A 14,688-nucleotide genomic window follows, 5' to 3' on the forward strand; every position below is an offset into this window, starting at 1 on the left:
TGCCCCCCCTCTTTCCCACCAGTCAAATTTTTCATAACTAAAGCAGCAGGATCACTGAGTACTTGGTCTGAGCACAGGAAGGTAATACTTCTTCAAAGGGACTTCAATTTTCTTTTTTTTTTTTTTTATTTTATCTCATTGCCCTTTTAATTTCCCACTCACTACAAAGTTAAATTTCAGCAGCAGAGAAAAGGATTAGAAACATGCGAGTCTTAGAAAAGGCACACTCATTTGGAGAAACCCACCCAGGGGTCGCTGGTCTCAGCATGCCACGGAGGAGCAGCAAAGGAGCTGGTAGGAGACCAGCTCAGAGGGGTGCCTGAGGCAGCAGGGAGACACTGCGACAGCGCTGGTCACTGCCAGCCCTATCTGCCCCCCAGCCTGTTAATGCCCCCCTCCCTGGGCAAGGAGATCCTATTAGATACAGCACTCACACTCTGGGTCTACCCAGGAGAATGCTGCAAAAAACAAATGACCCTTTGGGGAAGGTGATGCACAACTAGTGCATTTCTCAAACGTATAATGCTCTGCGAGCTGCCAAGTTCTTGTCCCTCTGCCATTTTGTGGGAGAGGAGATCTCCTTGAGACTAAAAATCGCACAGGAAATCTCACAAGAGATGATTTTGTCGTATGGTTTTGTGTCCATCAGCCCTTCCCACCTGTGAATTGAACAGAAAAATGGTAAGATCTTTATATTTCCATTTGTGAATTACTTGAGAATTTAAATGCAAACGTGTCTTATCCTGTGAAATCAAGGAAACCAAAGACTTGAGTATTTCTGCCAGGCATAAGGAAAGAGTAATTAAGACCAGCAAGCACGGTGAAAGTACAGTCCCATTTCTGCTTGGCTGTAGCAGGTTGGTACAGTGGAGCTGTTTTTGCGGTAAAGCTTTCCCTAACAGTTACCCCTCCGTGGGGTCTGAAGCGCTGCAGTAAGTGCAGGGAAACACTAGAGAAAGACTGAAGTACCACGGTGAGGTAACAGCTGGTAAATGTCTTTCTAAATGTAATGTTGTAACTGAAAAGGCAGAGTACCAAGAAACAGCAGTTTTCAGCCATCAGAAGTAAGCTATCTGAGCCTGGAGAGGAGGCTGAAGAGAATGGAGGCAGGATTATCTGGAGCAGTTTGCATAGCCCTGAAAAAGATCTGAGACATTAAACTGCCAATGTTTGCTCTTCCCGAGACTCTCCATGTGACTTTATCTGATGCCAGCAGTGCAGAGAAACAATATGCATTTCTACAGGCTGCCATTTGTGCCCCCAGAATTAAACATTATTTAATTGCTTATGATTACCTTCTAAATAACTGATGTATGGCAGGCTTTTTCAGGGGTTATGTAACTTTATTTACTAAGTATTCAACATATACTATGCAGCTGAAGTTTGCTTAGTAATACATAGCTAATAATGTACAAGTAATTGAAAGAAAACCACCACATTCACTCCATGTTGTCCCATTTTGTTGGCAGCATGTTTTTGCCTTTTAAATTCACTTGTCCTGACCTTTTTCCTGGTCAGATGTGTTTCCCCTTCCACTCCTGAGCATTAATGTTTTATTGTAGTGCTTCCCTGAGTTTTCTGTCTGAGATGGGGCAGGTTCTTCAAGTCACAGGTCCCTGCCACAGCCAGGTGTTCCTTCAACTGGAGGACACTCTGGACCACACTCTGAGCTTGGAACAGCCACCGCTCTCCATGCCTCTTAACAAAATACAGTATCTTACAGATTTCTTTTTTTGCCCTATAGCAGCTCCCAGAGTGAGGTTCAGCAGAGCTGTGAAGAAAAGGTAACAAAGAAGTCAGTCTCAGTTATCTGAATCCAACACCACACACTATCACAATGTCCTTCAGGAGTTTTGCTGATGTTTGTGCATTGGCCTCCAGTCTAAACCTCCAAGCAACGTAACTAAAAGGTGGCTCCAACCTTTAGGGGAACCAACTCAACCCGTGGATCGCAGGCTCAGGGGTTAGCTCCAGCAGATAAAAGCTTTTGCGTAAGTACCTCAGTTAGCCTGTTGGACGTGGCAGTGCGAGTTCGTTACACACCAGGGAACCAAAGGATGGCACGGTGCAAGTCACGAACGCCCTCAAGAAGCCATCTGAGACTTGTCAGCGGGTGAGTTACTCGTTGATGAAACACAGGAAGAAGAACCGTATCTAATAAAGAAAGATTAATCTTTGTTCACAGACTTCCCACTTGTTATTATATTCATTCACAGAAGGAAAGGGCATCAAATAGGTTATGCATTGTATAATTGCTTTCTAAGCTCAACTTCATATGAGGTCATGCCTATTTCTTTTCTGGCATATGTCTTTTTACAAACACTTCTCTGCCTATATGAGTAAATAAATAAGGATTTGGGAAAGCAGTGGGTCCTTATTACAGCGCTTCTTCCTTCTCTGTTACAGGAATGACCTGCCAAGCTCGAAGTTCATACATTACGAGTGAGATCCTGTGGGGTTACCGTTTCACCCCTGTCCTCACTCTGGAGGACGGATTTTATGAAGTTGACTACAACAGTTTTCATGAAACATATGAGACCAACACACCAGTTTACAGTGCCAAAGAGCTGGCAGAGATGGCCAGCCGAGCAGAACTACCCCTGACATGGTCTGTTTCCAGCAAGCTGGACCAGCACGCTGAGCTGGAAACAGAAGAGGAAGAAAAGAATCAAGAAGACCAAAACGAAAGAAACGGTGATGTGGCCAACTTGGAGAATGAGTCCAAAGTGTAGAACCACTGGAGGTGTAAGGGCCAAACCACCTCCTTGATCTTTTCCCTCTTTGCTCCCCTTTTCTTTCTCTGACATGCCTTTTTTTTTTTTTTTTTTTTTTTTACTTCCTTTTTATCCTTAATTCTAGAAAAATATATACTTAAGATGCAAAATATCTACCTGCCCAATATAAACTCAAGAGATTCACAGACTAAGCAAAGGCGTGCGTTAAAGCTGCAATACCCATTATCGATGGTGGAATCTCAATCCACACCCTGGTAATGACCGCTGGCTTCCTCGGCACCGCCCTCAGTTCAGACCTCCAGGTTTATTCACATCAACAATAAAAAACCCCAAAAGCAATGGGAATACATACAAGGGATTTAAAAGGCAAGACTAATTAATGCTCATCAAAGTAATGGGTCTTGGCTCCAGCTTTTATGTATTTCAGCAGTTTCATATACTGAGTGACAAGCCTCTATGAAATGGGCCTTGCAGCTTTAAGACAAAGGTGAGCAGAGGGATCTGCAATCCAACACGATACTGTACATATGCCTTATGTAATTACTTTCTCTTTACATTTAGTAATAAACACCGCATGTACAAAAGTACTGTAGTAAAGAACTTCTAAATAATGTACATAGATGTGTAATTAATGTAGGTTTAGAAACAGAGTTCTAGAAATATCGGGATGCAAAAACTAACTACCCATTGAGTAGGCATTTCTCTTCTAATATTTGGATTGTAATATTGATTTTTTTCCCCTATATCTGTGGCTCTTCTAGTGCATGACATTTTCTTCAGTGTACCAGACTGGCAGCTATTTAGAGTACCTCACTGTTTGCCAAACAGATCGTTTTTCTGACTCTAAAAAGCCATAAGTCTGGGAGAAGGCAGGGTAGACAAATTGTAACATAATTACTGATATACTGTGAAAATGTTTACAATTAAGGCAAACTATTCCTGGTTATTTTTTTGGCAGTTCAACCTAAAATTTAGGCTGTGGCAAACTCATGGCAAACCAGAATTTCCTGTATACTCTTAATATAACAAGCATGTTTCATGTGGTGGTATTATCCTTTATGTGCAATATCTAGGGAAACTTCTCCCTTCTCCCCACCCAAACCACGGGATTTCAGCAGAGTAGTTTGCTACCTGAACATCACAAGCCGTTGAAACCCGACCGTTGCACCTTAGTGAGTAGATTTTAGCTGCTCAACTGGGAAGGAAACAGCTGAATTTCATCTGAAGCCATAATCAATGAAATTCATTTGTTGACAGCACCAGTGCTTGTCCAGTCCTGCAGAGTCACGGCTGGGGTGACATCCCTGGATACATGCTTCAACAGGGTTTCTCAGCTAAACACACGGTTCCTGCCACCCGTGCTCAGGAGAGTGGTTCCCTAATGACTTTCTTCACCTTAGGTTAGCTCCTTGGCTGTTGTAAATCAGTGTAAATCCTGTGCATTCCAACGTGGCAACTTTAAAATTAACGGGGCAGCAGTAATTTGCATAGCTTACATGGCAGCACTCACGTGAGCAGGGGAGCCGATGTGCAGGGTCCCAGTTTCACGGACGCGCTCCCTAAGGGGCTGCTCACACGGCGCGGCACTGCCCAGTGCTAAGCACTGCTCAGTCAGGACCAGCGTTCATAAAATACTACCTGCTGAAAACAGATGGCGTTGCTTTCGGTGGGCTTTTGCTCAGGCCCATCAAGAGCAGCACTTCTGTCAGCAAAGCAGAAGCAGCTGCAGCCTTAATTTTGTTTTTTATACCTGCCTACTCCAGAAAGGAAGAATACACTGAAGAGAATCTGAAGTATTTTTGTACAGAAACGTTTACCTTAAAATAGAAGAGAAAAAAAATAACCTCAGGAGAAACTTAGTGGGCAGGTGGAAATTTTGCACTGTGATATAGCTTTCACATTAATTTCACACCTATTTTTGATTTTTTTTTTTGTTTTTTTTGCGGAAACAACTGCCCCTTGCTAATTTTCACAGCGTGTGGCTAATCAGTGGGGTTTCTGCAGGTCCTCTAGCTGTGCTTCATTCAGGCTTCATAGGGCATGGGGGAAGGGTTGCACACCAGGGACTGCCAGATCAGGCTGGATGGAAAGATTTTTTTGTTTCGGTTCTGAACATTTTCCCCAGAAGGCTTTCACAAAGCAGCATATTGTAAGGAACGGTGCAGAACATGGATTTTTGTTCCCTCCACCCAGGATGGCTGATTCTGCCTACTCGGTAAAGGTTATTTAACTTTTGTGAAATAACACCCGTTTTGCTACAGACCTTTCAAAGCTCAGTCTTCTGCCCCAGCATCAGCAGCTGCCGAGTGCTCCCATTCACCCGTCACGCTACCCACAAGGGTACTGAGTGTTTTTAAGGAAGGGTGGCCCCACAGCTCCCCTGGAAGACAGAAGCCTTATAGCAGAGGAGCCAGGGGGAGCTCAGCTTCGGGAGCGACGAGCTGCCCTCACGTGTCAGTCCTAGCAAAAGGTGCACGAGCCGAAAGCAAACCATCCCTCTGAGGATAAACCTGCTTTTTGCTCTTGTAATTTACTGGGCCACTCTATAAATCATTGCTGCAGTTTAAAAAAAAAGTTTGTGTTAATTAGAACAGCAGCTCAGGGCCCTAATTAAACCTTTTTTTGTGTCCTTTAGCACAAAAAAATAGACTTTCCGCCACTGGGGCATGCGCATGTGTAAGCTATATTTTTGTGAATAGGGCACTTAAAGCTTAAGGTGTGTGTTTTCGTCTCTTTCTTTCTCTCCCCCTGTATTTTATTGTCTTTGGTATTAACGTAGTACGGACTGTAAAGTTTATGAAATCTCATTTTTGTAACATAAGCTTAAAAAAAAAATTGAAGCCTCCAAAGCTTTCAACAGGGAAGCTTCACGTAAACTTTGTACTAGAATGTCCCTATCAAACACCTCTATTTTTCTACAATGATTGATTAAGCAGTTTAACAATGTATTTTGTGTCAATGATTTCAACTGAACTGGTAAAAAGACAATTAAGAACTGAATGCTGTTAATTAACAATGGATTTTCAAGCCGTATATACTGAGTGGTGTTTTCATTATCAGTAAATAACTTAACCTGGAGACTTCACCTCCTAATCCTATAACAACATACTGTGAAATATCAGTGCCCTATGGGAATATTTTTGGCAAATCATATTTAAGGAACATGAATAATGCAACATTTTCATATAATTGACCACATAATTAATCAAGACCCATTACATCTCTATATACTTCACTAATATATTTCGATGTCTTTTTCTCAGAGTATCCTGTGATTTCCAGGAGCAAAAGAATTTAGAGATAAATGTGAGTTCTCAGTAATCTACTACAGCTCTCAATTCCTTCTTCCAATGAACAGAAATGCCACAAAGGTGCTTTGTACAGACTTCATGCACAGCATTGCACAGTCCTCTCTGACTCCTTCTCACATTTTTACTTTTTTGTTTTTTTACTTTTTTTTTCTTTTTTCTGAATAGCACACTTACTGTTTCTCCCTGCCCAAGTTTCCAAACCAGATCTTTCAGGTGTTGATAATAGCTACAGACATACCGCATTTAATGGAGCAACACAAATTTATACTGGGAGAGAATTTGACCTTCAGCAAATACGATGTTCTAGCTTATTATTTAGCAATGATACCATCTTACTAGCATTAAAATAAATTTCAGAAATTTTTAAAATAGGCATCAAAAGAAGCAAACACTTTCTTAGCAGTGTGTAGCTGTTATGATCTTTGTCCTACTAAACTGTAGTCATTGAAACTGATGTGAGCCACCCCAACAAATTTAACTTCTGTGATCAAAGTCGAATGTCTGCTTCTATGACTGGCCTTGATGCGGGTATACAGGTAGAGGGGATTGCACAGCCCTGAGTCAGAGCTCTGCGCATCCCTTGTGAGGCAGAGGAAGGAGGTGCTGTGCCAGAGAAGGGTCCCCAGCAGGCAGCTGACAAACTGGGTGGGACAAGGTGCTGGCAAATGCAAGAGGAAAACGCTTGATGGATAGTTTGAAGTTAACTTCAAGACAGGCTCTGGATTTAACCCTGGTGTGTGGAGGTGCCCAGAGCTGGGGCTGTCTGTGTTCCTCTGCTGGAGTTAAAGACGAAACTCAGGTCTTTCAAAACCAGGGCAGAAATCCCTCTTTTCTTTTCAGCCACAGGGCAGAAATGCTCACTTCACTCAGCTGCATGGTATTGGGCTACTTAGGAGAGGGAAGACCTGGATTCAGTGCTCTCTTCAGCCCAGGAGGTTCAAAGGCGCATCCCGCTTGTCTCAAGAAACTAACGCTGCCATAAGGGCAGCTGCAGAGCCCCAGTCCCTATGCCAAGGGCTGACTCGTTCTTCAGTTCTCCTGCTAGCCCAAAGAAACTCTGAAATCTCGTGGGTTTAGCGGAAGAATGGAAAACTCCTCATTCCCTGGGTCCATGACAGCCTCCATCTCATCGGTCAGGGTGCTCCCTGGCTAAACGGCAGACCCCAGGCTGGGGAAGACACAGTGCTCAGGTTTCCCACCTCCTAAGCCAGCACGGCCAACACTCACCTGCTGCCTGCAGAGGTGCAGCACCACGGCCTTTGCCTCTGTTTCTGAACACAACCAGCTACCACGTCTCCTAGGAGGGCAAATCCTGCAAGGCCTGGGTTTGGTGTGCTCTGAACACCGCTCACCAGACCCGCCTCGCTGGGGGGTGGTGGTAGAGGGAAGCCAAGGTGTTTTATCTCACTCCAGATTTGCTGTCAGACAGGTATGGCAGCGCGCAGCCCTGGGAGGATGCACGGTGTTACGCCCGGAAGCCCTGGCCAGCAAGTGGAAGGGGTATCTCGGACTCCTGTCTTTTGCAGATTTGAATTTAAGCAAGTAGTGAATTTATACCACTTCCTTCGGTTACTTAACGTGGATGTGAATTAGAGGCTCAATGCTAAAAACTTAATTTTTCTGTATGGCAATGGGAGGGTATAACAGACACCTCGGGTAGGATATTTCTTAGCTGCTACCACCAGAGCTTCTGACTGTGAAACAAACTTTTTACTATTACAATACTCTCTGTCCATCAAAACGTCTTTCTTTTCAGAATATCAGCCTCCTTAACACTCACGTTACCTCACTCAGACACTTTCCAGGCCTTAAATCAGACCTAATAAAACAAGAACAAAAGTTGACTTCTCTTCCACTCTTGTCCCTTCAGCTCATAAACATGCTGTTTAGAAACATGTGCTTGGAAAACAGGCATAAATTTGGGCTCTGTGCTGTGAATAATTCTTAAAGACAAGACCTGATAGCTGCTATTTATTATTCATAATTAATGGTGCTCTCTTATGCTTCCTGAGTGAATTTTGAACTTCTAGGCTTAGGCTTTTTGGAGGAGAGGGGAGATGCTAGATGTTCCAAAGCATGTTTCATTTTGTGCATTTAGTTCAATTCTACAAATTTCCATTTTTTCCAGAAATTATAAACTAGTGGAAAATTCAGAGTAATGACTTACTTACTTTACCACTTGCCATTCTCCCATTTATTTCCTGTGTGCTGCTGCTCTAATAGTTTCACACAGATAGCACACAGACATCGTATCTAAAGAAAGCATTCCAACAAGACCTGTATATCGTGCTATTTAATCTCAAGTGTGAAATCTGTTTTCTATTCTAAGCAAATTCACAAGTATAAACCACAGCTCTTTCCTCATCCTCCCTAACTTGTGTGTCATCCACACAGAACAAAAACTTCAGAGTTTCAAATAATACCAGCTGCTTTGAGGTTTTTTTCTCAGAGGGCAGGACTGGGGAGACTCCTTCCCACTTTTTTCACTTTTTTTTTTTTTTTTTTTAAATCAAAGGCTCATGGGCAGACCTCTGAAAGCTACAGGCACCATCCTGCTACCAGCTTGCTTTGAAGTCTGTATCAGCCACTCTTCCAAGCCATAGAGTTGTTTTCCCTCAAATGATTATAGACAGTCACTTGCATTAGCTTTTCTGGAAGGTTTAAACTGAAAGAACTGGTGGAGAACTGTTACCCCAACACATGTTCCTCCACATGCTTTTCACAGCCTGTTGGACTGGAGTCCTCTGGACTTCTTCCAGTTCAGGAAAGGGGGATGTCTGGCACACAAGCATGAATCCTTGCAGCCACCCTCCCTGGCCACTCCCCCATCATCGTGACCAGGAGGACACAAATTCCTCACTGAAATATCTGTACTAAAGGATGTGTGATGTGGTGGTTGGGATGACACTGTTTTAGTTCAGAAAGGATGGCAATACAACATACAGTGTTCAATCCACTTCACACGCGCAGTAGGTCGTACTCAGCCTTCTGCTGAGTCGAGGAAGTGGAGCTGGAGCATTGTGCTGCTAGCAGAGCCCTTTAAATGCCTAAGAAATCTTCCCAAGAATATAACTCTAATCAAACTAAACTCGAAGTAAAAAGGACCTCTTCTATCAAAAAAAAAAAAAAAAAAAAAAAAAAAAATCTTAATGAGAAATCTCTAATCTGAAATTATCAGTAAAATTGGGCGTGAGGAACCCAAACTGTTACACTTTGAAGTCATTATAATGAATCTTGTTCAGACGGTGATAGAAGTTATTTCCTTTTCACAACAACATTTTTGATTTAGATGGATGGGATGCTAGAGTTAACCACCTAAATCTCTGCTTGCGATTTGCAGAAATGCTGAACATTTATCAGCCCTTACCAAATCATTAGGTATTAAGAGACATTTCTGTGAAGAGAGAATACCTGCTCAGATGACAGCGTAAGAACTTGGTGCTGCCTTTTACTCCTGCTTTTAGGCTCTCTGGGAGATGATGGAGTCAGAAGAGATCTCCACCTCACTGAAATGCCATCCACATTGAATACGTGCTGAAGTCCTAAAGAACCCACATACCTTGCAGTAAGTTTTAGGTACCCCAGGGATCACTAAAGGCACTGTCAAATGTGCTAAAGACTCTACCAATCAAGAGAGAAGAATTACTTGACTCTCTCAAAAGCATTTTATTGAAACTGGGTTAAGGCATGGTGGTGCAAGAAGTGGAAGCTGCACAGCTTGCACTTGTGCTTTAGGTTCTATAGGAAAAAATGGAAGCCACCACTTAGCAGAAAACCCAACAATCCTCATTTCTAATAAGCTCAATATTTAAAACACAGGAAAACAAGATAACATACTTTTTAATCAAAAGGTAAAATGGTTCATAGCAAATGCAAAAGATCCCTACAAAGGGAAAGGAAGGAATACAAATGAGTGCAAAGTCTACCGATGAAACCAAACAAAAGTCTTGGCCAAAGGGCAGGATCACTGGAATCAAGAGTTCAGAGCTAAGCCATGCTACTGGACACGTTTTACTTTTTATACACAAGTATAAAACTTATTTCTTTGACATACACAGAATTATTATTCATAAATAAAGCATGACAAATATTACTGCTTTAAAAAGTTGGCTAACTAGATCATCAAAATGAAAACTGTATGATAAGAACAGACAAGGGAGAGCATTCATCACTTTAACCCCATTCAGCAATTTTTTCCCCTTTGTGAAATGCATTAACATAATACCAAGAGACAGCACTGTTTTTAAACTTACTGAATTCAAAAGAAAGGGGGAAAATGTTCAATGCAAAAACCACATTGTGCCTCCTCAAGACCCCATCTTTAGGGCCTTTTGCCACCATCTACATGACAAGGAAGAAATTAACTATGTGCTAGTTAGTACCTACAGTACTACAGTGGTGATTATAGAAGAACTTTTGTCCCTTGAGAGCCACAAAGTCAAAATGAACTTGAAGAAAAATCACAGCAAGATCCCCTAATATGATAACTAATACATGTAAAAGGAGTTAAGCTTCTGCTTAGCCTCATTTCCCAGAGAAGAAACACCAGAACAGAAATAGAAAAAGAAAACTACATAGAAATTTTCCTGAAAAATGGAACAGAAAAATGTGGCTTTATTTCATAAATTTAAATAACTGCTTGCTTTTTCTTTTTAAATGATGTTTGTTCTCTCTTTTTGTCAACACTCTTATTGATTTGCTAAAAATCTGCATGACCATAAAAACATGACCTTTCAAAAGAAATTCTAGTTTTCTAAAAAAACAATTTTTGAAGGGTCTTTAATTATTAATTATTGAGTAATCTGTGGATTAGTACTGATAATAAGAAAAAGAGCAATATAGTGAACTGCTTCAGAAAAAAAAACCCACAAAAATTAAAATACATCACTTTACAAATCAGAAGGGAATATTCCATTCAGTTTTTTCCCCTCATACTTCCAAAATAAAGTAATGAAGCATTTTGATATTAGAACAAACTGTTTTGTTCAGCTGGAGACTTTCTTGAAATAGGTTGAAAAATCCATTTTTGCTCATCTTTGCAGATAATGAACAAATTCACACCATTGAATTAATGTCAGTTTACCTACTGTAAAAATTAGTAGGTATTACTACTTTTTTAAATAAAATACACTGCTGGAGATATCTAGCAGTGAAGAAATCTGCCACCAAGCTCACCCTTACAATACAAGTCAGTCATTGCCATGACTTTACAGATAAAATTAAACTATTTCCAATACAACATGCTGTACATTTTCACAAAAATGGACTTGTGAAGGGTTTGGACCAAAATGTCAAGGACCCACCTGGGATATGGGAAGTGTAGGCTCAATTTCCTGCTGTAACTGACTCAGAAATTTTTAGTCTTAGATCATCTTAAATACGGAGTTGCAGAAGCTCAAGCCAGATCTCCTTCCTCCCCTGGGAGTTTCTACCCATCAGGTTACAAATTATCAGTCAATCTGTTGCAATCTCTGAAGAGCTATCCAGAAAAAAGAAAAAAAAAAAAAATTGGGGCTAAGTTGAAAAATTCTTAGCAGATCTGCCATAAAATTCACAGTGAGATACAAAGACTTTCTCTAGTCACTGGCTGAAACTGGAGCTGTGCCTGTAAAGGCTGAAAGGCAATACTCTATCCTGGTCTACCTGGAACGAGTAGATAGACATCTAAGAAATGAATTAAAAATTATCATAGCTATGCGCAGCAGGAGAGAGGGGAAGGGTTACCGAAGAACAGGGATGGAAATGATGGCATGCTCCAGCAACAGCTCCTCCGTCGCATCTGAAACACCAGGGAAACACTGACTGCTTTTTTTTCTGCATTGTAGAAAAATTACATTATGGGACAAAAAAGGCAAAAAAAGCGAGAAAAAGGTGAAAAAAAATAAGGCAGGAAGGGAAAAAAAAGAAAGAAAAAAAAAAGACAGAATGGAGAGAAGGGAGAAAACAGGGAAAAAAAGTAAAAAAGGAAAATAAAGGAAAAAAAAGGGGGGCAGAGGGGAAGAAGAAAGGGCTTGCTCCCACTTCTCCAAACAATGCTCTGAATATCTCACTAACTTGTATGCTTTGGGTTTTGTTTGTTGGGGGTAGGGGGGTTTGTTTGGTTTGGGTTTGTTTTTTTTTACCACCTCAGCCTGATAAATGTGTTCTTAGTGTTGCTCTTGATAAATGCTGTGAGAGGAGAAGCCTGCTTTTCCTAAGGAACAAGCACCTGTCTGATGGTGAATGCTCTGACCTTAGAGTATCTCCAGCAGTAATAAATTAAAACTTGTTATCAAGGGTTTTTCTTGACAATTCAAGTAAGTAGTAGCAAATAATCAACAATTCTCTTGTAAGCTCTGGGTAGAGCCTTCAAAACAGGGAATATTTTCCTCTCAGCTTGCTGGCCCTTCGGTAATCTGTGCTGCAGGCAGCCAGCTCATAGCAAGCTCTCAACATTGCCTCCTTCTCAACGTTTTCCGTGGGCCACAGAATGAGCCTCACATGGGTACAGCAAGGACAAAGGCAAACATTTTCAAAATGATGTGCCTAAGAACCGTCATGATACGGATCAACAATGGCCACTCACCACAAAAAAAAAAAATTCTACCTAAAAACACTTCTCTGTTGATCAGTATGGTCATTTCACAAAAATTAACTAAGGTTAACTTTGAATATCAAAATGGTAAGTACTTTAACTGCTAAATGAACCACCAAATGACAGTATTTTAAATGTCTGGGTCAGTATTATAAAATTTCCTGTAAGTAACATCGTATTTTAATATCATTAATGGTTAGAGTCAGAGCCTGAGAGGCAAGTACTACCATCTTTTCTTCCACTTAATCCAGCAAATGGACAAACAGAAATTAAAGCAATTACTTTAGATAAACATGAGTGAAGATTTTTGACTTTAGTTTAGAAATTATTTTACTAGTAATCACAAATTCAAAATCTTTCAAACCCTGAAGTCTGCTATATCATTTCCAGTAGAGTAAGAAGTAATAATGTAATCAGGTAGCAAATATATTTTGTCTGCATTTCTGTGCAAATCTCAAGAGTTGAATGTTAACATGATTAGGTTAGCAAATTAGGAAATTATACCCAGCCTAAACAAGTTACATAGAAGCTTATGAATGAACTATTAAAACTGTACATGCACAATCATCTTAGCAAGTAAGTAGGAATCAGAAAAAAGCTTCTTTGGAATGTGCAGTTACCTACTTGCTGTCATAGCAGTGTCTATATCATTATTCTGTCAGATAAGAGAAGATATGAGGTAGCTATACAAAAGTAATCATTTTGCTAATAAACTACCTTTGCATGCTTTTGTCTTTCTCTAGCAACAATTTCAATACACCTGTGAATGGCTAATGATGAAAACACATTTATTAGGAAAGCACAAGAAAATAATGTATTTAGACAACTAATTAAGTTTTTAAATAAAATATATACGAAACTGCTGTTCTAGGAAAATTGTTCACCCACTTTAAAATAAGGGATACTAATAAATTTAATAATAAATTTATTTATTCCTCTGGAACAATGAACAGTTTTGGCCACTGTCTTGATTTAATTTGCTTATGTTTAATCCACTGAAATACCAAGTGTGCTGCTAAGAGAAGGGACGGCTGTAGGTGAGAGCTGAGAATGAAGATCTGCTTTTCTTAGTTCATAGCTTAGAGTTCAGGCTTCCTTTTTTGCATCACTGGTTTTCCAGACTATTTCTTACACATTCCAGGACCCAGAGGAAAAATCCACACACGTATTTTGGACACAATTTTCCACTGGACTTTGATTCATTGCAGTATTAATTAAACTTGGCTTGAGTACAACTGGAGCTGGGTTTTCTTCCCCTACCGCAGACCAACCCTTGGCTTTGCGAGCCTGCCTTCACCTGCAGGCGATGGACCTACAAGGCTCCACATTTTGAGGAATGACGGATGCCGCAGCAGGTGTGGGGGAACAAGGACCTCGTGGCAGCCTCAGGTCTGGAAGTGGGCCACATCTTTCACAAACTCACATTCTACCCGCCTCAGCCAAAGGCAAGCTACGTTCCCTGTCAGTACACCACGTTTCACCCTTGGTTGATTTGGCAATCGTTTTCTCGGAAAATTAGCAAAATGCTATCTGGGTTAACATGTCCAGTTTGCCTGCAAACTCACTTTCATCTGGCCTGCAAATGCTAACGGCACGCACGGCTTAAATACAGGCTGCACTGTCTGAGGGCTCCAAGGGTCTGTTCCTGGGAATACCTTGCTGGAACTGGAACTAGGCATGCCAAAGCTGGTGCAACAAATGCAGGCTTGCGTCAGTCCCTGCTTTTAGGGCGCTACAGGAACATGCACCAGAGTTAGCCTGAAAATGGAAGATGCTCAGTCACAGAAATTATCTGCCAGGAACCTATGTGTGATCAAAACTAATGGGGTTTGTGTGTTGGGCTTGCAGGACACATCTCTTCTATAAACACATTTCTTCATTGTTAGCCATTGGGGGCTCATACCATTTCACATAAACATTGATAATTTCTTGAAAGAAAAGAAGCAAGGGAGAAATAAAGGGAGAAAAAAAAGTGTCACTCGCCCACTAACACTTCAGCAACCTTCTAGTAGAAGAAATACAACCTCTAAAAGGTGCTTTTTCAATTATCCGGCATCACAAACTCAGT

General features: G+C 41.0%; 1 protein-coding gene across 1 annotated transcript in view; it reads left to right on the plus strand.

Moving 5' to 3' along the window:
- KCNJ6 (potassium inwardly rectifying channel subfamily J member 6) overlaps nucleotides 1-5,768 on the plus strand; it is a 167,412-nt gene extending 161,644 nt beyond the window's left edge. The window contains exon 4 of the mRNA XM_033011232.2: nucleotides 2,407-5,768. Within this exon, the coding sequence (XP_032867123.1) occupies nucleotides 2,407-2,732 (326 nt within the window). The 3' untranslated portion in view covers nucleotides 2,733-5,768. The remainder of the gene's footprint in view (nucleotides 1-2,406) is intronic.
- The last annotated feature ends 8,920 nt before the right edge of the window (nucleotides 5,769-14,688 follow it).

Source organism: Tyto alba, unplaced genomic scaffold (assembly GCF_018691265.1).
Source record: "Tyto alba isolate M040663 unplaced genomic scaffold, T.alba_DEE_v4.0 Super-Scaffold_14, whole genome shotgun sequence".
NCBI lineage: Eukaryota > Metazoa > Chordata > Aves > Strigiformes > Tytonidae > Tyto > Tyto alba.